Here is a 25,902-nt window from a genome sequence, read left to right on the forward strand (position 1 = left end):
GTTACCTTCCTGAAGAAAAGAAAAGCAAAGGTAGGGCAGGTTTGTGCTGGGACTGATCTCCGCCTCCAGAAGTCCTTGGTGACATGGCTGTCGGCGAGGACTTGCTTTGTGTGCTGCTTCCTTAGGGGAAATAAACGAGGTGCAAACCAGGTGACTTTCTTGAATTTATAATGCAGGAAAGAAACACTTTTTAAGTGTCTTATGGATGTTTAGACCAGTGGTGGAACATGACTTGAGGCAGAAATTTGTACGTGAGGGTTTGTAGTGTCTGATTCAATTCTTCTTCGTGTCGAGATGTTGTTCTGAAGTCACAGTCTGCTCTGAATGTGACACTAACGCATGTTAAGGAAGATCTTAAAACCTTGGTTTTGTGGTTACGTTGAGTAGTGTTCATTCATCCATTGTCATTCAGAAATGTTTGTATTCTTTTCTATTGACAACCAGTAAAATTAGTTAATCTGGAAAGTGAAATCTTGACAATTAATTTTGAGCAGTACTAAAACTAAAGGTGATTGTAGAAATGGTACAAGGGCGTTCCACAAAACTGCTCTCCTTGCTTATTAAGAATTGTATACAGGTGTTAAAAAAAGATAACAGAAGGAGACATGCTGGTTGGAACAGCATAATGCTCTGAAAAGTCATGTAGGGTTTACAGGGCTGATAAATTGCAAGTAGTGGCTTTTGGTTGCTAAGTTGGCCAGATTTTAAGTATATTTCTCTTTGCTATTGGAACCTCAGACTGTCACTTCAGCAAAAGTTCAACTGGCTTTTTTTTTTTTTTTTAATTTCTTTCTTTTTGTCATACATTTATTGTTGCAAACTGAGAGAAAAGTCAAGCCCGAGCATGGAAAATGTGTGACCTGATGGCTTTGTATGTTTTGGGAGGGAGGAGGTAAAAAAAAAAAAAAAAAAAAAAAAAAAAAAAAAAAGGGTTTCTTCTGTGCTCCTACCCCCCTGCCATTTTCCTCTCTTAGCACATAAAGGAAAACGGGACATCATTGCAATTGGGAAGAGTGATCTGTTTGCTGCTGCTAACTCTGTAGTGGTGCTATTAAAACATTGGTTGATTTTTTTATATAGCTGGTATAAAACTTACTTATATAAATATATTTTTATTCAACTGTGTGGTGGAGCAGAGGGAACGCTGTTATGCTTCAGATCTTGTAAAAGTCTGAACTCATCGTTGTGCTTGAATACTGAGGATAGCTTTGATTATGATGAAAGATAAATTCTAGAAAGAAGTGTAACTGTGTCTGTTTTTTTCCATCTGATGAAATACATCTGATACCATTCAGTGTGAATGGTAGCGACTGCGTGGCAGAATGAATAGCAGTGCTCTGTCAGCTGAAGTTGAATAGTCAGAAAGGTATTGATATCAAAAAAAGAGGGTGCTGGACCAAGGTTTTCACTGAGCAAGATGCTCTCTTGTATTTGGAATTAAGCTCAATTTACAGTACCATCTTGATGGATATTACCACTACTTTAAAAATCCTGTTGCATTACATTTGTTGAACTATTATTCCAGCCAGTGTATAGGGCTAGAATGATATGTGAGCTTTTTCCTTTTATCTGAAAGGAAAACACTTTAAATGTTCCATTAGACAGTCTTTGTTTTAAATAGTTTCACAAGGGTGCTCCGTTGCACTTGGATGGGTCAGAGAGTCACACTTGCCACCTTCTTCTCCACTTACAGGGTGTTGCTGTGTAACACCCGCAGTGTGTAGAGGTATCAAGTGATGGTGGAAGCTGTAGAGTTGGGTTTGGTTTTAGACAACAACAACTCAAACTTCAAATAAGTATTTTTGTGGTTCGTTTAAGGTAATAGAAGTGTTTCAGAGCTTTGAACCTGGAAATCTCAAAGCACCTTTATGAGACAGCACTGTTGTCCTGTTACAAACAACTACTTGTTTCTGTGTGTAGCTTGCTCAAGGTTACAGAAGAATTCCTGGTGGAAGAGGGAACTATATCCAAGCCTCTGGATGCTTGAAACTTGAAATCTAATTTTTGCATTATCCTCTCCTAACAGAAATCAAAGACCTATACATTTCCTGTCATTCTGCTGAAATTAATTAATTCATAAGTATTAATAATTTGATCAATGCTTTTAATTCAGTTTACTATTTCTTTTTCTTTCCAGGCGTGTACTGGTATAGAAAATATTGATGAAGCTATAACTTTGCTTGAACAAAATAACTGGGACTTAGTGGTAAGTATTTTTAAGAAAATGACTTTAGATCAACAGCAATGTGCCATCTTGCTGAGACAGCTATTATCTTTATTTCAAGTTTGAATGTTTCTTATGGCTGGGGCAAGCAAGTTATCTGCAGACTCTGGTCTGCTAAAGTCTCATTGTCAGGTAACAAAATACCAAGTTGCACATACCCTGGTGTACTTTGATTGTGTTCATGCCTACTTTGTTTATTTTTCTTTAAATCCACATTTCACATCACGTTTAGTTTCCTGTTTGTTTAGTTCTATGCTTAATTTTTGTAGGTAGTGTAAGTAGGGCAGCATTTTTGGAAGACATCTTGCACATGCACACAAGAATTTTGAGGAGTGCCTGTGGAAAAAATAAGAACGTCTCCAGTTCTTAATGTTTTTAGTTAAAAATGAGATATTTGCTCCTCTGTTGCTAATTGACATGCAGAATTCAGTCAGAGATTAAGTCTGTACCTGATTCAGATTTGGTATTATCCAGATGCAAACAGAAAAACCAGCAAGCTCACCCTAAAAAGACTGTTGCCTTGTTTGTAACAGGGTTCATTGTACAGACAAATACAAGGAAAACAATAAAACAGGTTTATGTATTTTAAGGTGAACTTTCTGCCCATGGAGAGAGTTATCAGCATGAATAAAGAAACTCCATGTTTTAATGGTTACAAACTGAGTATCGCAAAGATGGTGAAGTTTTAAGCAGTGCTTGCTAGGAGGAATGCCGTGTTTCTTTTGAAGCACAGTGATTAAAATGACATGTAATATTGTAACCTATTGTAATCAAACTCTCTGTACTCCAATCTTAATGTTTAATGTTGAAGCTTAATGTTTAAAGTCAGTGTTGGGTGAAGTGTACCACGTCTTTATTTGCCATGTGTCAGTATATGAGCAGGAATGAGACAACAGTGTGCAAAAGGGTGTACATATCATCATCTTTAAACAGGAAAGCCCAAGTGTGTGTTGGCAGACTGGTACTGTTAAAAAAAAAACATCTTTTGCCACAGTAGTTTGTTGTGTTGTAATGGGGGCTGTTTTGAAAATTAGTGTTTGTTATGTGAAGGCAAAGAATGACTTATGCATTCTCTCTAGGTCTTAAGGTTCTCAATATGATGCATTAAATCAGCTGAATATGACTGTGAGGGTTTTGTAAAGTGTATGCTTAACATACAGTAAATGCTCACAGGTGATGTTGAAAAAGAATAATGATGAAAAATGTCAAAAACAACTAACTGGATTTGTTTATTTATTTATGCTCATTCTGGAGTCTCAAAAGAAAAAATAAAGGGAGTGGAGTACTTACAGCTATGAGAATCCCTTTCCATATTTCATTTTGTTAGTGATGATTAAATGATCTAGAAGTAGAACACAGTGGGAAAGAAGTAATGACCCAAAAATGCAAGCTTAAAAAAGGCATATGGGAAGTCAGACAGGAAAGAAAATTAGGGATCTAAGAGGTACTTCAGGAAATTGTCTTTGAAAAGGAAAAGGTAAGTTGTGGAAGAAAAATAAATGAATTAAGGTGAATAAAAGTGACAAAGATGTCCTAAGTCTGTCATTAGAAGGGCACTGGCTCTTTTTTTTTTTTTTTATGAAGAGCAACCTTCTTATAAAAAGGAGTGGAAACTAAGTTATGCAGAAGAGTGAGGAAAGAGGAGAGAAGGCAAAAGGAATATGAAGGCAGAACATAAGAAGAAAAAGTTTCTAGCTTGAGAGAAAATTAAACATCTCATTGTTAGGCAAGGGGTTTTAGCTTTTCAAAAATCAAAGCAGCACATGAAAAAAGGTTCAATACTTAAGGGAAACATAGGGATTTTGTGTTTTAAAATTGAAATTGTAGAATAAAATTGTAATTTTGCCTGCTATGTGAGCTTTCTTTTTTTTGAGAGGCTTATTGCATAGGTCTTTAGTGTGTGCATGTAGTGGAGTTGTGTGTGTGTGCATGTCCCTGGTGATTCAGTAGGCAAGTACAGAATCAGCCACAAGAAATGAGGGAGGAGGGAAGGCTTTGTTTTTGATTAAACAAAAAGGTCTTGGATGTTTTTAGCTCAAATGAAATTTTTAAAAATGTGTACGCAACAAGCGTCATGCTGCAAGGATTTTGTTTTCAGGTAGTTTTTTGAGATTTTTTTTTGTTTGCACTGATGCAGTATTCCTACTGCTTGCTTTCTTTTCTTTTTTTTCCCTGGTCTTGTTAGTAGATTTTAGTATCAAGTGTTAAAATGTCATGTATATCTTTCCTGTTACTTGAGTGAATGTTGCTGTGTTTTTCATTTTTTGGATGTTTGATTTTCTTTACAAGTAAGACCTAATATTGCCAAAGGAACTCCTTTCTTGGTTTAGTTCTAATAGCCACTTTTTTTTTTTTTTTTTTTTTTTTTTTTAAGAAGAATGCATCTGAATTCTTTTTTCTTTGTAGTTTAGGATGGAAATAGCAGCTTTCTGTTTCTGAACTTTAAAAAATCCCTTTTCAATCCTCATACCCTTAGAAGAAGAGACACGAAGACTTCTATACGGGATACTTATAGACAATATAAACAACTTATCTTCCACCTGGAACCAAACAACTTGGATTTAAATTTGAGTTGTGTATATTTTTGCAGTGTTCAAATCATGTTTGTAGCTGTTTGAAGGGATACAGAAAGCTGTCATTCATGAATGTTGCGTTGGCTTTGTTCAAATGCTGAAAATCAAGTTTATCATGTGAGCGCTGCAGAGGAATTCACGTGCAGTAACAACACATGATTTGTCTGGTGGGATCATGAAGTCGTAGCAATCTCACCAATAATGTTTCCTACTGTTGCATACGACTTGGCCTTTGTGGCGATCTGCTGCATGAAGCAGCTTAATTTTTTGGTGTGTATTGGAACACAGTAGCCTAGTTTCTGTCTTTTTTAAGGCCAAGAAGTAAAAAGTTCTCTGTGTCACTGAAAACCTGTAAGATTAAGTGATGTCTTTAATCTTCATCTCTATGAAACTGTTTTCCAGTAAATCGATCCAGCAACTCTTAAACCTGCTGGGATTGCTAATACGTTATTTCCTGAGTGTTGTTTCTTTGACATCTATCAATTTACAATAATTTTTAACATCTGAGGAAGCAAAAGTTAGGAATTTGCGTGCTGTAAGATTTGATGTTTTTATGGCTTGTTCATTCAAACTGTGGCCTTCTGTTTTGGCGTTTGAAGGTAAGATACATTTATATTGTCATTCTTAAACTTTGTGTATAGACAATAAAATAAAAGTATGAAAAACCCCAAGTATGTGTCTTTTGAAGTGTTTCCGATGATGGTCTGTGTTTGAAGGAAATGACCTATTCATGCAATGACTTGTAATCTGCTTCTTGGCTCTATGTGATACAGCCTTCATGCACGAGGTTGTTACCTGTGTGATGATAGTTCTGTGTTCTCCTGATATCAAATACCAGCGTCTGCGCATAAACCTAATCTCCTGTACCTTTCATCAATTTAATGACAAACACAAATCCTTTGCGTGTAGCAAGACTTCATATTCTCCACTAGTAGTCAGAACAGGATTTCTGAATGAAAAACTGGATTCAACATACTTAATTTTCTACTCTTTCCAGTATGACCATTCCTGTTGTTACTCATTCAGAGGTGACTAATTTAAAGTTGTTTTTATTTCAGTCTTTTCCAGTAGATGTGGTGATGTTAGGCACTGCTTAGCATATCACTTTAAGAGGATAATCATTTTCATCAAAATAAAGGTGGGGTTATCCCATGGTCACTTGCCTGTAAACATTGTGTGCAATTTAAAAAAAAAAAAATCATAAAAATATCTGGTTTTTATTTTTGATGTAGACTCTTGAAATGCCCTTTGTGCCTTCCTGCTATACTTAGTTTTGTTATTCCATGCTCAAAGCACAGTGTGATTGCAGTGAAGCCAGCAGCTGAGTGCACCTGCAAATGACTTGCAATTTCTCTCATACACAGCTTCCAAGAATCAGCTGACAAAAAGCATTTCTATACCTTGGAAGGAGAAAACTCTACATTTTGAACATCTGTTTTTATAAAGCTTTCACACTCGACTATAGGTTATTTTCTTTTTGATGGGTAAAGTGTATGGATGATTAGCTTGTGTTTTTTAGTTCACCTTTTAAAACCTCTTAAATCATTGTTATTTGTTTTTAATATAAGTATCCATTTTGTTTACATGTATATGCTCGTATTTCTTTCCAAAAGACAACATCACATAGAAATGAATAAACTTATTTACTTATTTAAAAAAAAAAAAAGGAAAAAAAACCGAACTGAGAAAAGTGAGTGAGGGCTTTACAGTTTTTCTTTTTAAATTCTGTTTGAAGTGCCATTTTAGATGAAATTCCTAGGCAGAAAATGGTCCGTTGCCTCTTGACAGTTACCAACCATCCATTATTTGTATCTTTTACTTTCTAACCACTACCCTAGTTCTTTTCCTAACACTGTGCAGTAAATAAATCACAGTACCAGCTGGTAGGAACTAAAACACTAATGATTACTTTTATCCTTTTTTCCCCAACTGATTAGCCCTGGAGAAGCTTTGAGTTACCTCTTTGTATGTTTTTTTTTTTTTTTTTTTTTAATCGATCTGAATTAGCCTGCCCCCAGAAGGCAGATGATTAATTTACTTGGCACGAGGCCATTTCTCTTGTTGAAACATGGGACAATATTGTCATGTGCTTAGCAGCTCCCGTTTCATTCTAAGCTATATTTCAGTGCCTGCAGAACCAGGACTACACGTGGTGTTTGGTGGTGGTTCACCACATTTGCCCCTTCTGCCTGCCGTTGTTGACCTGCTGTTTTCTGTACTTCAGACTTGCATACTGAATATGGCACACATTTGACAGCACTTCATGTGGGGTTGGTGAAGTTTATGGTGTGCTCTCATTAGGACTGGATCCGAAGGGTTTTGCCTGTTAGGAGCACAGACGTGTCTGTGCATTAAGAGCATCCTCCTGGGGGTCAAATGAACAGTTGTGTCCACCTATGGGAACTAGAGGTTTGTATTCTCCCCCTGCCTTTATTTTTCTTTTTTCCTTCCCTTCTGCATGAGTGTCCTGTCAAGTGACTGCGCCGAGTAGCCTGGATAGCCTTGAAAACCCTGCTGCCAGCAGAGCTGAGGAAGAAGGAAGCCCAGAGCTGTAATGCCAAGTCATGGTGGCGGATGGGCTCCTCGCTGGTGTAGGTGTGCTGCGGGCACGGTGCCTGTTGTCCAGGAAATACAGGAGTTGCAAGTTCCTTGTGTGTCCAACTGCAGCATTAACCTCTTGTAGCAGGAAACAATTGAATTACGTGTGAACTTTTTGTTTTACAAAGGCCCACAGAGGTCTCTTTTGGAAGTCATTAATGTGGTTTCTGTTAAATCAGGATCCCTGCTCACAAAAAATCCTTTGATTTCTCATTCTCTATATTGACAGCCGTTTTGCAGCTCCCAAAATGACGTTTCTGTATCTTTGAGCTAGCTCAGATGCATGCTGTGCATCTTATATGCAAGTTTGGGGCAGCTGGGTGGTAGCAAAGAAGACTAGCTCTTCTTAAACTATGAATATTAAATCCATTATTATTTTTTTTTACTTTTACTTTTGAATGCCTTCATCTTGAATAAAACAAATGTTTCATTTTCATATATCTTTTATATTTATATCTTGTATATCTTCTAACACTGAAGACCCTATGGAACGTGCAGATCTATAGGTAGTTGTAAGCATGGTATGGTTTTCCATATAGTGGTATGCAGTCATCTATTAAGGAAAAAAAAATAGGCACACACACAAAAAAAACTACTACTACTACTTACAGAGGAAATTAAGATTCTTTGCTTGCAGAATGCAGAATAAGAGTCCTTCTTTGTCACCTCAGTCACATTCTTCAAGGAAGGAGGGTTACCTCTGATAGCAGCAAGGTCCTACCACATCCCAACTTCTTTCACCTGCGACTTTTAACAGTGGCACCAGTTGGTGGCTTGGGTGCTGTGGAGAAGAGTTCAGTATATCACTACTGGGACACTATGACTCTGTGAGCAGGGAGTGCAATTGATCCTGTTGTGTCTCTGTATCAGCCTTGGTCCTGTGCGTGCAAGCGCTCTGCTAGACATCACAGAGTGGTCTACAAAGCAAACAGAGTTTAAACTAAAATGGAGCCAAGAGCAATAAAAATGTCGTGTACACGTTGTGACACGTGCAAGCAAGGAAACAAGCATAGTAAAGGGAGAATACAAGTAGCAAATACGTAGCTTGTGTGTTCTACACTTTTGATTGTTTTGAATAAAACCATTATTTTTATATATAAATTGGTCCTTGGATGGCTTTTTTTTTTTTTTTTTTCCCCAGAAAACTTAGGTGGTCTTTGGGTTTGTTTTCTTGTTTGGATGACCCTTTGCTCTTTAAACAGAGGTTGAGAAACACTGCTTGAATCATGTTAACATTGCCGTATCTTGAGATTTTGTTTTTTTCCCCCCAGGAAACCCATTAAAGTTGTAATCAAAGCTGTAGCTGCTGATATTGTGTAAATACTGAAGAACCTCAAGTTTCACAGTGTTCTGTATGTAAAGAAAGGCTGGGAAGGGAGCAATTCCTGGCTTGCCCGTAGATAAAGATTTGAAAACAGAAATGAGTTGTTTTCCTCATCACCAGTCTGTACTGAATTCCTGTAGATCTTGCCTGGGACTATTCAGGCCAAAAAAAAAAAAAAAAGACCCAAACTCACAAAATGCTCCTTACCTCAACAATTAATAGTTGTGTCATGTGCTAGATCGAGAGGGACATTTGTTTTTTTCAGGTTAGTTCTTTTTCTTTTGGGTTCTAAGGCAGGTGAATGTTAGAAATACCAACTATTTCTTCTACTTCTGAGCAAATGATCACATCTGCTTAAAGAGGATGAAACGTTGTCTGGGGAAGATTGGGGAGTTGGTGAAAACAGTTTCTGAAAATGTTTTTTATTTACTTAGTAGGGGACTGTTTAGGTAGTTAGGGCTCACTTAGGTATTTACAGCTCATTTTGGTCTATCATGACTGAGGCTGAGGGGTGTAAAGTTTACAACTTGATGGAAACCATGAAGTGGAATTACGTATTCAATTTTTTCTTTGTCCTCCAATTCGAGGGCATTTTTTGGAGTGATGGAAAAAAAATAATGGATATCTCTCAAGGAGGTGGGGTTGTTGTGTGTTGTCTTTTCTTATTAAGGCTGTTAAGAGAGTCATGGCTCTAAATCCCTGTGTTAGTCAGTGCTGTCTCATGTATGGTGTGCAGTTCTGTTGGTTCAACAGAAGGGACTAATTCTCACCCTGCTGTTTGCAGGAGGGTGTGTAATGGGTTAAGAACTGTTAGTGCAGGGTAAAACTGATGTAGCACAGACCCAAAAAACTTCTAAATTAACACCCTTTCATGCCTGTTAAACTATGATCATTTTTCAGTATTTGTGAAGAGATCTATATCTTCCATCCCTTCACAGCTCTAGCAAATGCGATGGTTAAGCTACAAACAGTTTTGTAGACACTAAAGGGTTTATGTTAATCTCAAATTATTTGCCTTTTTTATTACTATTTATTTAGTATTTCTAATAGAAAAAAGCTACTTTATTCACTGGAACATAACTAAGGGATTGAGATTGTGTTTTCAGGCTGTGTTTTGTAGCCATGCTGCTGCAAAGGTATATAAGAAATTTTAATGTCTGGCCAGAAAGATAGCTGAGCAGATTTTTAGGCGTTTCAAGTCTTTGCTGTCAACATTGTAAAGCAATGTAATCAACGTGTCATCTTCCTAAATAATAGGTGAAATTTAGTTACTGAAGAAGTGAGCTCCTGTAAGTTTTTCTTGCTTACTGATCTAACAAGCAATGGGACTAAAAACCTTTGATTTCACTTCATGAAAGACTATTGTAACAAAGATTTATTTATTTATTTTTGTGCTCTGAGATTAATGAAGAAGCAGGAGCTGAGCTCACAGTGGTGCCTGGCAGTGTTACTGTAGCTACATGCATGCGTTACCTGCCTGCCTTGCATTTCACTAATACTTATTTTCAAAGGCTTTTGCCTCTGTATTGGAAATTTCTCTGCAGATTGCTTGGCATTAATTTGTCCTTAAACATTTGAATTCAAGAGCAAATTTCTGGAACATATGAATAGTTAAGTGGCTGCTAATTGGTGTTTTAAGATATCTAAAAGTAGTTCTCCATATATTACTCTGTAACTAGTTGAACTGAAAACTGCATAAGTCGTATAAACGCGTGTTTGACAAGCAATTAGTCTGTCATGGAATCATGCTGGGAATGAACGAGTAGGAGAAAAATGAAGTAATTTATTTAATTTGAGAATCAATGTCTGCAGACGCTGCGACTATTTTGCATGTGAACCTTAATTGTGAAAGATTGTGCCATGTAAGTGAGGAGTCCTCTAGATCCACCAGACTTTCAACTTTACTGTTGAATATCTTAACACTTTTGTCCTAGTTTTATTTATTTATTTATTTGTTTGTTTCTATTTAAGCAAACTGTTTTTAGCTGGTCCTGGAAGATGTGAGTTGCTGCAGTGCCAGTAGCACAGCACAGATGTCATGAAACAGGAATATTGTAGGCAAATTATACATCACATAATTTTGAGTCTGTATTTTCTGGTTTCCAAACAAAGCTAAATCTTATGTAAATATTTTTTATTATTGAATAGTGATCAGGCAGTCGGTTGTCTATGGTTAGGGTAATTTGGAAACTCTCATATAAAGTGTTTCAAGTTGTTACACCTTTCCAGTAAGAGCAATCTTATTCTATACACAGTACTTTTAGGATTATTTTTAAGTAGTCTTGTCATGAGATTTCACCCATATTATATCTTTTTAATAATTACTGGGAGCTAGTATGTCATAACAATGAGCAATTTTAAAGCTGAACAAAAAGTATGTTGTCTTGAGGTAGCCATCCCCAACCTTTGCGTTTTGGCATTGTCATCCAAATTTACATAAAATAATTTGGAGAGGGATAAAAATGTTCAGAATATTTTTCCAGGCGTAGACTTTGTTTAATCTCTCTCTCTTGCTGTCAGGTTTAGTATTTTAAAGAGTACCAAAATACTCTCTGATATCCAGCATAAGCTTTTGTTTCTGTTAAGTTAGAAGTTGTAGTAGTGTAAGAAGTTGTAATGTTAATCCCTAGAGCCAAGGTATGTGTATGTGTCAGAAGGCAGCAGATGTATCAGTCTGCTCCTCTCCCTGTACGCATGAATGGTTTTTGAGTGGTCGGTTTGGGGTAGGTTCTTTTCCTTTTTTACTGTTGAAAGTAGCGTTTTGGCTTGGATAGATCCTGATCAGTAAGATTCCTTAATATGTTCATGCTATTTATTTTCATTGCACTATAAAAATGCACCAAGTTGGGAATTTATTCTTGAGCTTGTGCTTTGTTTGTGGAATTATGCAGTGACAATATAAAATTAAAGGGCTGTGCAAAGTGTGAGGGTTTTTTTCCCCAGGATTATAGAAGTATATCTAACTGTTGAAAGGCTTCCTAGTGCATGTCGGCATGTTGTAGGAACTACAGGAAAAAGTTTGTCGAAGCCACCAAAGAAGTAGGGAGAAATGGGAAACCACATCTAGAGTGCTAATTGTAAACTATTTCAATGCGTGCTCTCTTGCTGATGAAGTGAATCATCTGTATGAATATATTCATGTGGCATTTTTTGATGAAATGTTAATTTTTTGCTTTATTAGCAATTCTATTGTTTTGCAGCTTTTCATGAAGTATATTTGTTGTACAGAAAGCAAGCTGAAATAAAGCAGAATGCATAGAAGACATTTCATTGTAGTTCAATTACAGCTTTTGGTTAAATTTTAACCACGATGGGGACAAATGTTGGCATTCTGTAAAAACTGTGGGTGTAACTTCACGTCTAGCACTTGGAAATACTTTGAGACTTGCAAAGCTGGGGAGATGCCAGCAAGTATAAGACAAACTACAGGAAAAAGCTGACTCTCTTCTTTGCCTTGCAAAGCCTGCCAAAGATAACAAAGGTAAAGGTTGCCTCTGTTAATTTACTATGGGGACATAATTAGTAATTTTTTAAAATTTAAATATTATTGCATTCATTTAAAAATCCAAACTAAATAATACTTTTTACAACTTAGACCGAAACCAGTTTTAGTTGCTAAAATAGCAGCTTCAAAATATCTGTTTGTGTAGGAAGGTGATAGTGTGTCTTGTCTGTAACAGTATCTGGTCTGAAGTAAGTTTTATTCCTGCAGAATGCTTTACAGAGCTTTGCACTTAGAATAACAGATCGCAGACTGGTGTATAACAGCAAAGATTTGGTATTTGCCTGAATCTGTATAGAAACCATGTTCCTCTGCTTGGGAGTCTCGTAATACAGTCTTGGTACAGAAAGGAGTGGTTGTATTAGAGCTGATTGCAGTAAAGCTTTATTTTATTAATCCAGATTGTCTGTGTTATTTGCCTAATACTTAAAGCATGTTTTTATCAATGTCATTTATGAAGACTTTGCTGTTTGTTCCCAAATTTTCCTTTTTTATTGTTATAGTCTGATCATAGGAAAAGTCCACATATATTCTTACTTACTGTAGAGTTTCCTGAAGTCATGGTATTGGCAGGTCAGAACAAATGTTTCTATAGACCTACATCTGCCATTACCTGTTTAAAAGCCTAGTAATGCTAATATCACTTCTGTTAAAAATGCCATCCAAAACTAGTTTTTGACAAATAGAGAGCTAGTAGAAGAACATTACTTATTGAAATGTGCAGAACTCTGTGAGTAGCTTTCATTGTAAGCAATACTTCTGTGTTCAGAAGGAACCAATCTTGATGCTGCTGCCATTTTTCTTTACTTTGTGTACTCCTTTGTCACACAGTTTTTAAAGTTTGGCTGAAATTTAAAATTCACTTTTTTTTTTTTTTTTTGTCCTTTCATGCATATTTTGTCTCACTGGTGCTCTTCTTTATCACTTATTTATTTGTTATTCCTCTCTGGATAACATATTTTTTTTTAAAGCATAACATTTAAAGCATATCTGTTTGGAGTTTTATTGTCTATTTATTTTGTTTGAATACAAAATAAAATAATGGTTTTAAAATCTTTGGGATTAAGCAACTATAATTTATTACATGAAAGCAACAAAGTTAGAATAAGAACGTTGCATTTCACAGGGAATATCACATTTAATCCAGACTAGGAGAAGAATTAATTGCAATGACCTTACAGTTACAAACTGTAACTATAGTATAAATAACCCTTTCTGTACTTTGGGAATATCATAAAATACAAAATATAAGAAATATTTTTCCAGTGTATTTTAGATTGCTTAGTGAAGGGCTTTTAGTATATTTTATTTAACTTTTAATTTCTTAAAAAATATACATTTTTTTTATAGATTCAGAAAATCTTGACTGATCCTCAAGCAGGATGAGTCGATTGCATGCAGGAATACTCATTGTTTTTTACAAAATACAACTGTTACCAATTCTTTATTCTTCAGAACCCAAAACACTGCATTTGTTGTCTCTCCCTCTATAGTGAGGTTTTGTATGTATGTTTTGGTGTTATATTCATCAGTGTTATCAGACTGAGAAATAAATAAATATAGGATTAAATGATGAAAGGGTCAGTTAGGTATTAAGATAAGTTTTTGTTTGTTTTGTAGTGTGAAACAGCGAACCAACCGTTTCTGTTATATTTCTAAATATAGTCCAACAAGCTACCAGTACAACATCCTCTGAGATAGTGATAGATAGAGCAGCCTTTGCTTCAGCTAACGTAGGAAACAGCATGGGAAAAACTTTCTGAATTTGTGGTTTGAGAGCAACTGTTTAGATACTAAGGAAGTCTTAAATACATAATAGGAAGAAAAGGCAAAATGAGCAGGAAAGCCACAAAATGCAGAACTTTGTTCCTTTAGCATACCATGCATTTTTAAAACTGAAGTAAAATGTAAATTGTAACATTTGGACAAGAATATTGCTTATTGAAAGACATAATAAATGAATCCTTTTATCAAAGAGAGCTTTAAGTGAGTTTCATAGCATGAATTGAAGATATGGATCATGAGGCTATTGCATTATTTAATGTGGAATAGAACAGAAAACGAGAATTTTTTTTGTGCCGGTCTGACAGAATACCAGGGTATTGGAAGAAAATGCCCCCTGAGCAAGTTCCTCAGTTTTATTTTCCTGTGCCTTTCTCTGAAGCAGTAGATGCTGTTTGGTTGGCCACCCCTGGATTTTGGATGAAATCATCTGCGCAGCAGTTCCTATTGCCCTGTGTCTGTGTCTCACTCATGTGGTTTGTTTAATGTAAACCTCCTCAATTCTTAGCTAAACCAATGTAAAGCTCTGTGTGGCCTTCATTAAGTAGACTGAAGTGGTCTTGTTGAATTTAATCAAACCTAAATAAAGCTTTTAAAATTCTGTGTGAGATGATTCATGCATAAACTTGTACTGGTTGCATTAAGCTGATGTGGTTGTTTATCTCAATGGAACTCATGCAGCTTTTACATGTGCATGGCATTTACAGCTCTCTAACCCCTTTTTCTGAAAGTGTTGCTCTTCTAGCGTGAGCTTCTGCTTGAACTTGCTTTCTTTTGCTTAGAGATATGCTTTCTAGTACCCTGGTTTGGTAAGTCATGCTTCCCAAGATCCGTTTCACTCATCCAAGATACCCAGGTTGCTTCCTGAAGAGACTCCGTAATTTCTGCATATCAGACTCTATCCTGCTCACTGCTGGTTTTCATTGAAGTAGGGGTTTGAATGTGGAAAATTGTTAAAGGATTTGTGTTTCTACAGTAGGGTTTGAATCCATTAGCCAAAACTTGTGTGATATGGAGATTGGGAAGGAGAGGGGCCAGCACGTGTCTGTAAAAGCAGCTCTTCTCCCACCTCACCCTTTGGAAAGGCCTTTGACTCTGCTCTTGTCTGGGCCTGGTGTTAGCTCTTCACATAATTCATCTAAGTATCCTTTCTAAATGCTGGAAATGAAACCTTTCATCTGTACTTGGAGACGAAGGAATTCCCAGCCTTGTTTGTGTATGCAGCCAGTATACGTAGACCTCTGCTTTTAAATTAATCCACTCTGTTTTTGAACCTAGTGATAACCACCGAGTACTTCAAGCTTAGGAGACAAGTTTTTGTCCTGTCTTTAATACCACAGTTCATTCATAATTATTCCTAGGAACCTTCTTGCCATCCAGCATGAGAGGCACCATAAGATATGCTTAATTGTTTTTAACAGGTTAGTGCTAGAGTTTTTAACAGGTTAGTGGAGAGAGGTGAACATTGCTGTTTCATCAGCTTATTAAGAAATGGTGGTTCTTGTTTTTCTCCAACAATGTTTTGTACTGGTTTGAAAAAAAAAAAAAAGTCACATTTAGGCAGAGTGGACGAATATTTCAGTTGATAGTCTTTGAGGAAAGGCTTTATGCTTTGCGGCATTCTTCAGGCACTTAAATATTTCTAGTGCGCAGAGTAATTTTCCACTTAAGCTGAGCTTAACTCTTTAAATGAAGACAGCATTAGAACAGACAGAAAAAACCACTGAAGCTGTGGTACCCTGTAGTGGATACGAGTGGCTGTACGGAGTGAGGACAGGGTAGGCACGCGGTGCTGCTTCCCGTGTAGCGCTCCGAAGCTGAAGACGTTTTCCGAGCCAGACATGGCATCTTTATTTAATAACCCATAGATAGATTTACTGCACCTGTTATTAAAACTGTTTCAAGGGAAATATATCTCTTTAATTACTGTATATTAGTCACACAGGCTGGTTTTGATGATCAAATGATCCTTGTTTGGAAAGACAAAAATTTAATATCTTTGAATGTTTGCTTAACCACAGAGACCTGATCCTCTCTCAAAGGGGACTGACACTGGGGAAGAAGAGTCTGGAACTGTCTTAATAACATGTTCATTTATTTTTATTTTTTTTATTCACAACCTTCCTGCTATGAAACCGTAAGGTGGATGGTTGTTCCCTTTTCTTTGCAGTGCCTACTTACAGATATCTTGGAAGAACATGGATATTTAATATTTATTCAATATCTACATGTGCACTGCCACCATTTGTCATCTACGTAATTTTAGTCTTCCATCTTGCTTAACAAACAGTGTCCAGACTCTTTATTTTTACTGTGTGGTTAGTAGAGGTCTTTCCATCAAAAAAAGTACATAATGCTGCAGCTGTTTTTTTCTTACTGCTGTGCCCCTTAAATGTCACCAAGTTTACAGAACCGAGGATGTGAACAAGTGAATTATTCATTTTTAAAGAAAATAGCTTGGAGCCTCTATCATATTTGGCCCCTCTGACTAGACTTAAAAAAAATAATAATAATAAAAAATACAGGCTTTGACAAAAGAAATGTGGAAGTGCTGTACTATATTTCTTCATTACTGAAGCAGCTTCTTTTGCTCCAAGAAGCTTCTTTTGCTCCATCTTCTTGTCAGCAGATGGTCGTTGGTGTGTTAATCCTGTGGTACAAGAACCTGTATTTGCTCTTCATATCCTACAGATACAAAATAAAGGATATTTTTGTCTTTTAACCAAATTGTGTATGTTACTAAAGAGTATTGGGGTGGGGAGGGGAGATGTCAATTCAGAAAAACCCAAACAAACCAAAACCTCTCACTTCTTCCTGGAGACTTATTAGATGAACATGATCAAGAGCTATGTATGACTGCAAAAACCACAGTGATGATAAACAAGACACGTTAAAAAGAAACCACTGATTATTGCCATGCACAGTGGATAAACTGATTTAAAAAGTGTTCTGGTAGGAAGCTTTGTTTTCACTGTAATTTGATGCAGCCTTATGGGTAACTGCTGTAGTTTAGAGATACCTGCAGCTCTTCTGCTTGTCTGTTTTTTCTGCTGTCATTAGTGTAATATTTTATCTAAATAAATGACAAGTCTTATTCAGTATCATAGTTTCTTCGCTAAGTAGTAGTGCATTTTTGACTTCATTATTAATTCTTATTTATTAATGGAAATTGTAAAACTTCATCCTTATGTATTCAGAGAAAAAGCATCAGGTTTAAATCTGGGTTTACTCCACTTTTGTATTTATTGGGCATTTCTTATTTAAGCCACATTTTTTAATGTTAAGTTGTAAAAATGATGATAGATTATGACAGTCCGTAGTTCAGTTACAGTATTCAATTTCATCCTCCTGAAGCAGTAAATAGTCTACGAGCCTCTAAATTTTAGCTGTCTTCATCAAGGACCAGATACTTATTCACCAGATATACTGGCCAGCTGTTCAGGCATAGCTGACATATTATAAGAATGGATAAAAGTGATAGTAGAAATTGTGGTAGCAGAAATATAGGAATTGGTGGTACAGCAGAAATAGAAGATCAGTGAGATGCTACAAGCTCTCTTCAATGTCACCCTCAAGCCTACCAAATTAAAAAAAAAAAAAAAAATGAAAAAGTGATTATAAAGATTATCAAAACTCAAAATTAGCATGTCAAAAATTTTTTTTAACATATTTTTTCTCATTCCTTGTCAAATTCCCTCCAGTGCTATTCCTCTTTATGTGCCCATTGCTGGGCCCTGCTTAAAAGCCTTAGGTGAGGTGGGGTTCTGACATCTCTACTCCTATATCTTCCAACAATAATCAGAACAGAATTGAAACAGCTGAGTAGTGAAATGTGTAAGCTCGTGTGGTATCACTTTCACTGCACTTCAAGTCTGAAAAATCCTAGCATCAAGGAGATTGTGGAACCTTTTTTTTTTTTTTTTTTCTTTTTTTTCTTTTGTGGTATAAAGCAGCCTGCAAGAAGTTATCTCCTAAATATTGTTGAAGAGAGTCTTACTCTTTTCCAACTTTTTTGCTGTTCCTGACTTTGTATATGCTTTGGTTGATATATAAATGTACATAGTACCAGCTGTGCTGAAAATGCGTTACAGATTCCCACAAGGTATAATGGCGCTATGCTGGATCAGGCTGAGAAAACAATTTTGTCAGAAGTGGGTTTTTGGACTTGAAACTGGGGTATGTTGTGTGGCTATTCTAAACAAAAGACATTTTAATATCAAAGAGATAATATTACAAAACTTTTATAGGTAATACCTCTGTAATTTTAAATAAGAGGCCTAATTTGGTTGCAACTCGCCAGGTTTGGGCCCAGTCTCACACCTAAGTAATATATTGTTTATTTTGATAATCTGAGCAGCATAGGATGATACCTAGCTCTATAAACTGTATTTAAAAATTATTTCCTTTTGTGTGTGAAGATTGGTTGAATTTGAGGAGGGGTAGTTTGTATTTCTGTGAGTCTGTGGCACATGGGTACACTTCAGAGACTAGGTCAGAAGACTTTGAACTTGGATGTATGTGGTGTATGTATTGGTGTATGTGCAGCTGAGCAGGGTTTTAGGTTTGTGTAGGCCTGATAGTTCTGGGAAACACGAGAACTTCTCGTGTTGTACTGTCTGTGCACAGACAGTACTTGTCTGTGCACAGTTAGCTTGATGTGTCTGAAAGCTGCATTTTTAACACTTTGTACGCTTCCTACGATTTACTGAGCACAGGCCATGTGCTTGGTTCCTGTGCATTACACCTGGGAAATCCATCACACACACACACACAGGAGCCTGAGCATCAGTTCATGTTCATTTCCACCTAGATAAGTTTTATTTTTTTTTATTATTATTATTTTAAGAGTGTACTTCAATGGCAATATTGTTTACCAAGAATATTCACTTAGTGGAGAACATTTTACAATACATTTTAAAGCAAGTTAATCACTTCTTAAAACATATTATAGGAATCCTTCTGATTTATTGTTATTTCTCTGAATGTTTGATTGAAAACTTATTTTTTCCTTTCAGGCAGCTATAAATGGTGTAATACCGCAAGAAAACGGCATTCTGCAAAGGTAAGCACAGAGTGCTGGAGTAGTACGTGCAGAGAATGATGCTGTGTAATGGTTACAGTTTTGCTCCTGAATCCGAAGATGGTGATGTACCTTTTAAAGCAGTTTCTTGAGCCACAAATTCAATACCTGTCAAGGCTGATTTAACTTTTTTTTTTTTCTTTTTTTTTTTTTTCCCCCCATACTGGTGGAAAACCAGCTCAAACACCTATTCAAACTAGTTAATTTTTATTCTAAATTCATTTGTTGTTAGGTCATTCTGTAGTACTGTCCATTTACTGGGTCTGGATGTTGATATGCTTTCTAGGAAGTCAGGACTTTGTTTTGTTATTTTTTTCTTCCCCTAAAGGTGTAAAAATTTGCAGGACAAAGCTTATGCCTTGCTAAGTATGTTCTTTTTCCTTATGCATTTTTAAGGATATCAGTATTCCATATACCTCTGGCCAAAAAAATGTTTGTTTGTTATAAGTGAATTACATGCAGCAGATATTGTACTAGATAAAGTAAGGTTGCTCCCTTCTAAAAGGAGCTTTACTGACCATCTTTCAGCTTCTGAATTAAATTTTGGCTTGTATACTGATGCCTGCGTATCTTGAAGTCACTGACATATGATATCCTAAGTGCTGATGAGGCAATTGAAAACAGCAGAACAAGAATTGAGCTACTTGGGAGAGGCAGTAAAACAGCATTTTATATGTTGTTGAAGAAAATACTCAATGTACTATTTTTAAAAGGTTTGTTTTGATGATTAAAGAAGATAAATTATGTAGGTAAAGTGGTGTTTTGGCATATATGTCAATACTCACTAAAGCTATCATTAAATAGTTTTTTTTAATCCAAGATAAAAACTTATTTGCTCAGTAAAGTTACTAGGTGTTTATTTATGGCTAGGTCTGCATAGTCCAATTCAGAACAAGCCTCTGTGTCAAGCACTATTTCTACCTATTAACATAAGCAGAGACACAGAAACAGGATTTGATAGTAACTCCTGACCTCAAAGCGTTTATATTCAAAATACCAGAATGCTTGCAAGCATTTTGTCAGGGGAAGGATCTAGGGGGTAGTTATACCCAACTTTGATAACAAGCAGGTCCAGTGTCCACTTACAGCTTTCTTCAGTACTAATTTATTCATTTTTTGAAATGATTAGACAATAAAGAATGTCACAAGTAGTCTTCTTCCTTTCTCTTTCTCTCTCTCTCTCTCTCTTTTTTTTTTTTTTTTTATAATTTTAATGCAAGAAGTTTAAAAGGAGACCTAGAAGGCATAGAAGCCTAGTTTCCAGAGGTTTTCAGATGAGGCTAATTTACTGACATGAAGCTTTTTATGTTCCATTACAGGTTGCCAGTCAGACATGTAGGATGCTTTCTGTGATGGAATCAAATATAATTAATACAACTGGACTTGAAGCAAGTTAATATATTGAGGGAAAAAAATACATTTTGTTTTATAACTCAATCGTGTTGACTGAAAACAAACAAACAAAAACAACAAAACAACAAATACCTGAGAATCAGGATATTCTTTGCTTCTTAGGTCTTTTAACAAAATGGTTACATTACTTAATTCATTGTTGGATGTCAGATTTAAAACAAACAAACAAACAAAAAACCCCAAACATATTGCTTGTTGTTTATACTTTTTTAAAGCCTGAAAATAAGACTGTTTCCTCTACTCTTTAGTCCTCTGCAGTGAGTCTTTGACCTTTGGGCATGGGTGTTTGTAGCTGGGAATTCATCCTTTTGAGCCTGCTGATGTGAGAAATAGAGGAGCCACATGTTTTACAAGCATAATACGTTTTTCTTTTTCAAATGATGTGATTTGCAATAGCTTGGTACTGTTTATGCACGGTTCTGTGACGTGGGTGCCACCCATATTCACACTTTTTAAAATTTCAGTCCTCCTCTAGATGACAGGTTTGACTTGTTGAAGAAATATTTCCATTGAGAAATCTCATGGTATCTTCAGGAAAGGGAGTCTTTTAAATAAGTTCTGTTCAGGAATGGAAATGAGGCAACTTGCATCTCAGCATTTCCTAAATCCTCCTTTGCACAGCTCCCATTCTTTCAGTGCATACATTTTATTAGCTCACATCCTCCGTCATGATACCCTGTAACTGCACAGGACAGACAATCTAAGCAGGGAGCACAATTTTCCTGGTAAGGACATCTACAATGCAAAGCTCTAGGCTTGTGCTGTGAAGTATCTTGTCATCAAAATCTAATTTCAGTACATCACAATTTTCTTTGGCCTGGAGTAATGTTCCTTAAATTTCATGTGTTGTTACCTTTCCTTTCTAATCTCAGTTACATCTTGCAGAGAGGCTCACAGAAGAGAACAAGGTGTGCTTCTGGATAGTGAGGGTTTCCCAGTTTATTCTGACATTTATTTTGATTCTTTCCTGATTCTTATTTCCATGTGGTACTAGCCTGATGATGTAGAAAACTGGTGGTTGCCGTGGTACAAGTTTTTATATGGTTACAGCACTCCTGGAACAGGAAATAATGCTGCTTCTCAAGATAAATCCAATGTTAATTACACAGTGAACTTTAGACTAAAAGAGTGGCTTAAATGCCTGATTGTCATTTAAACTGTTCTATAGCACTTCCGAGTCACTGAAATATTAACGTTGTTAATATGAAAGTTAATTTGTAATTATTAGTAAAACAGTACTTTCAGATATGACAGTGAAGTTTATTCAAGAGACATGTGCTGTGGACCGTAGTAAGTGAATAACACTGTTCATTTCACTTTGCTAATCTTTGTTTAAACATTATCAAGCTATTTTATTCAAACCTTCTTATCTGCATATGTTTCAGTGAGTATGGTGGAGAGACTTTACAAGGACCAGCGTATGGACCTACAAGTCATTCTGCAGCAGGTTCTTCAACTCCTTCCTCATCCTCAGCATTTCGCCATGTAGTGCCATCTAGACAAATAGTGGAAAGACAACCTCGAATGCTTGACTTCAGGGTTGAGTACAGAGACAGAAATGTGGATGTAGTACTTGAAGACAGCTCCACAGTTGGTAAGGATGTGTAAAAATGACATAAGAATTTTACCAGAGAAGTTTTTAAAAGAAAAAAAGAACAAAAAACCACGTAGCCTCCAAAATCCAAACCATAAAACAAACAAACAAAAAACAACAAAACACCAACCAACCAACCAAAAATAAAATAAAATAAAATAAAATAAAAATCTCTCTAAAATATCTCCCAAAAAATGCAGCCTCCACAGCTCCTAACCATTTTCAAATCTCTTTGCAGCTTTAAAAAAGCAAAATTTCACTAATCCTTTGTAAAGGTTAGTGATCTATCAAATATTTATTTTGAAATCTAGTTGTCTTATGGACTTGCTTCAGAAACATAATGAAGATTACTGATTAAGTTGACGCGTGAAAATATAATTTGCAGTAGGATTAGTGTGGATGCAGTCCGCTAATAAGCGGATGATCTTGGCATTTCCTTTTTGAATCTCTATAGCATCATCCTTTTCTGCATAGGATTAGTGACAAAATTCATAGGAATTCTTGCAATTATGTAGAGCATTGTTACATCCTTTTAAAAAATTTTATTTGGCTCTTTTGTGGCAGTTAAGATTCCTTTTATCAGATTCTTTTTGTCTTCATTCTAAATCTGATGCATTTTATACAAGTATGTTAGAAATATGCTGTTCGTACCATTGCAGAGTATATTGTTTTTGATACTCACCAAGATGAATTAATTTTCTAAGGAAATTAAATTACTAAGGAGAAAAAGTTTTTTTTGAAGACAATATACAGATCAAAACAAAGAAATAGTTGATTAAAAAACTTGCAGAACTGTAGCCTTATGTCTGTGATGAAATTTGGAAATTGAAACTTTTTGGTCCTTATTTTTCTTCTCTGCATTCGATTTGATATTCGATGGTGCCACCTAGTGGTGATGAGTTGGAATTCTTGATCAGTGTTCTGTCTTTTCACTGCACTGCACTGAGTTATGCCCATGCAGAGTAGATACACAAATGGCCAAATCAGAATTGTGCAGCTGTAGTAATTTTTTTCTTATAAACTTCTTTCAGGTATAGGTGATTAAGGAACAGTCAGAAGGTAATCAGTGTAAGACTTCTGTCTGTTTCTTGGAATATGAAGGTCGAGGACAGCCTTGTGTTTGACAAATAGTAGGATTTCAGCTATGGACTTAAGGAAAGCAGCTTTTGGCTTTTTCAAAGATCTGCTTGGCAGAATCCCAGGAGAAACTGTCTTGAAGGGCAAAAGGACTTAAGGGAGATGTTGGTCTTCAAGGACAACTTCAAAGTACCAGAACAGTACCTTCCCACATGCAAAAAGGGGAGCAAATGTGGCAGAAGGCCAGCACAGAACAAAACTTCTGACTAAGCTAAATGCAAAAGAAAGTACAACAAAGGTAAAAGGTAGTGTTGGGCTATCCAGAGGGAATACAGGCTTGACAGGGTATGCAGGTTTGGAGCTAAAGGAAAACCAAAGGTCAGGCAGAGCTGAAAGCACTAAGAGATAAAAAGGGCTTCTGTAAGTACCCAGTACAATCAGCATTAAAACAAAAGCTCAGGAAAATGCGAACCAGCTGTTCAATGGCAATCTCTGAATTCAGTGTGTGGAAAGATTATGGAGCAAAATCTTCCTGGGATCCATTTCTTAGCACAGGAAGGAAAAACAAAACAAAACCAACCAACCAAACAAAAAAACAGGTGATCCAGGGCTAGCCTGGATTTGGTAAGGATAAATTATGCCTAATTGTATTGCCTTTTATGATGTGATAACTGGCTCTGTGGACAAGGGGAGAACTGGATGTTACTGTATCTGGTAAGGCCTTTTCCATACTCTGCTGTAGTATTCCTGTAGTAATATTCTTGAGATGAGGACTGGGTAAGTGAGCTTAGAATGTAGGCAGGTATTTGCCTGAACTGCCAGGTTCAAAGTCTGGTGAACAGTTGCTAATGTAGTGTCACTCAGGGGCTGATCTTGGGGCCAGTGTTGCTTGATGTCTTTATTAGAAACCTGCTTGTCAAGAAGAGCACTCCAGGCAAGTTCACAGGTAGTAGCACATCAGAGAAAGTGGCTGATGTTCTGGAGGGCAATTCTGCTATCAAGAAAGACCTGGACAGCCTGGAGAAGTAGACAGACAACAGCCTTACGAAGCTCAGCAAAAGCAAATATGAAGTTCTTCATCTGGGGCAGGATAACTCCATGTTATACCATCTGGTAATAGGCCAGAAAGAAACTTTGTGGGGAGAGGAAAAGAAAAAAAAGAAGCAGATCTGGAGGCTCATCAGTAGTGCACTCTTGCAGTGCACTACTGCAAGGATGCCAGCTGCGTCCTTGGCTGTGTTAGCAAGAATATAGCCAGTGGATCCAGCAGAATAATTTTTCTCACCTATTCAGCACTTGTGAGACTGTGTCTGGAGCAATACATCCAATTCAGGGGTACCCAGTACAAGAAGGATGTTGTGGAGTGAGTCCAGCAGTAGTCAGCAAGATAGTCAGGAGACTTGAGCACGAGGTGACATACAAGTAGAGGCGAAGAGAATTAGAGTAGTTCAACCTGGAGGAGAGAAGGGGAGAGGTAGAGACCTTATTACAGTCTATAACTGATGGAAGGACACAGAAGATGGAGCCAGACTCTTCTTGGAGGAGCATAGTGATGAGATAAGAAGCAAAGGACACAGATTGCAACATTATATACGCTGAATATATTTGTTTATTTTAATTATGAGGGTGGTCAAGTACTGCAGCAGGTTGGCCAGAGAAGCTGTTGAGCCTCCATCCTTAGAAGTGTTCAAGAGTCAGCTGAACAAAACCTTGACTGGACTGGTCTCGTTAGACCTCTGAACTTGTTTGAGTTGGCCTTGGTCTACGTGACCTCCTGAGGTACCTTCAGCCTAAATTATTTTGTGCCTATAATAGCTACAGGAAGAAGACAGCATCAAAATTTGCAAAACACTCAAATAGCTGTCAGACCAGTCAAGCTGCGTGAACACTCTAGTTCCCTGTGTCAGGATTATTGGTCGTGGATTTGTGAGTGCACACCACCTTTATTGCTGGCAAGATGCATTGCTTCAGGTAGCATGCACCTGCAGATGTGTGGATAGCACGTGCAGTGTAGAACTACTGAAATATTGTCCAAATTGCATGTTACATTGATAACTACAGTAAAACTGATTTTGTAGTAAATTTTTCTTGCTCATTTATGCGCTGTAATTCAGTAATGTTTGAGATGGTGGTAAATGTGTATGCTTTATATGTGTTTTTCTTGACATTTTATTCCTTTTCTCTTCAGGAGATATCAAACGTATTCTAGAAAATGAACTTCAGATTCCTGCATCTAAAATGCTGCTGAAAGGGTGGAAGACTGGAGATGTAGACGATAGTGTAAGTTTTCAACTGTGTTTTCAGTTACCTGAATTCAGTGTTTCAAACTGAGGCTCTGAGGGTGGGGGGTTACAATGCAAGAATTGTGAGTTTCAAACACTGTTAGATGTCTTAGGTGAAAGTAATACTAGGAACACTTAAGTTAAAACATTACCAAAAAATCACTTTTTGTTGTTTTATTTAAAACATGGCACAGCTACAAAAATACTGTTATTAAATTCATAGCAAGTATGTCTTGAAACAAAAATTTGATGGTATTGTCAAGAATTAAAAGAAGTAGAATAAACTAATATGTCAAAATCAGCAAATGCTGTGTATTTACAATATTTACAATGATTTTTCTTTCCTCAGACTGTTTTAAAAACTCTACACTTGCCAAAAAATAATAGTCTTTATGTTCTAACACCTGACCTGCCTCTTCCTTCTTCAAGTCATTCTGGGTAAGTCTTTTAGCC

The 25,902-nt window shown here is 36.5% G+C and overlaps 1 protein-coding gene across 2 annotated transcripts in view; it reads left to right on the forward strand.

The window, feature by feature from the left end:
- Positions 1–25,902, forward strand: part of FAF1 (Fas associated factor 1) — a 158,355-nt gene that overhangs the window by 11,467 nt on the left and 120,986 nt on the right. For both annotated transcript variants that reach the window (XM_032191904.1, XM_032191903.1), the window contains exons 2-6: positions 2,138–2,206; positions 19,019–19,065; positions 21,882–22,090; positions 25,356–25,447; positions 25,799–25,887. In XM_032191904.1, coding sequence (XP_032047795.1) covers positions 2,138–2,206; positions 19,019–19,065; positions 21,882–22,090; positions 25,356–25,447; positions 25,799–25,887 — 506 coding nt within the window. The remainder of the gene's footprint in view (positions 1–2,137; positions 2,207–19,018; positions 19,066–21,881; positions 22,091–25,355; positions 25,448–25,798; positions 25,888–25,902) is intronic.

This window comes from Aythya fuligula, chromosome 8 (assembly GCF_009819795.1).
Source record: "Aythya fuligula isolate bAytFul2 chromosome 8, bAytFul2.pri, whole genome shotgun sequence".
Classification (NCBI taxonomy): domain Eukaryota; kingdom Metazoa; phylum Chordata; class Aves; order Anseriformes; family Anatidae; genus Aythya; species Aythya fuligula.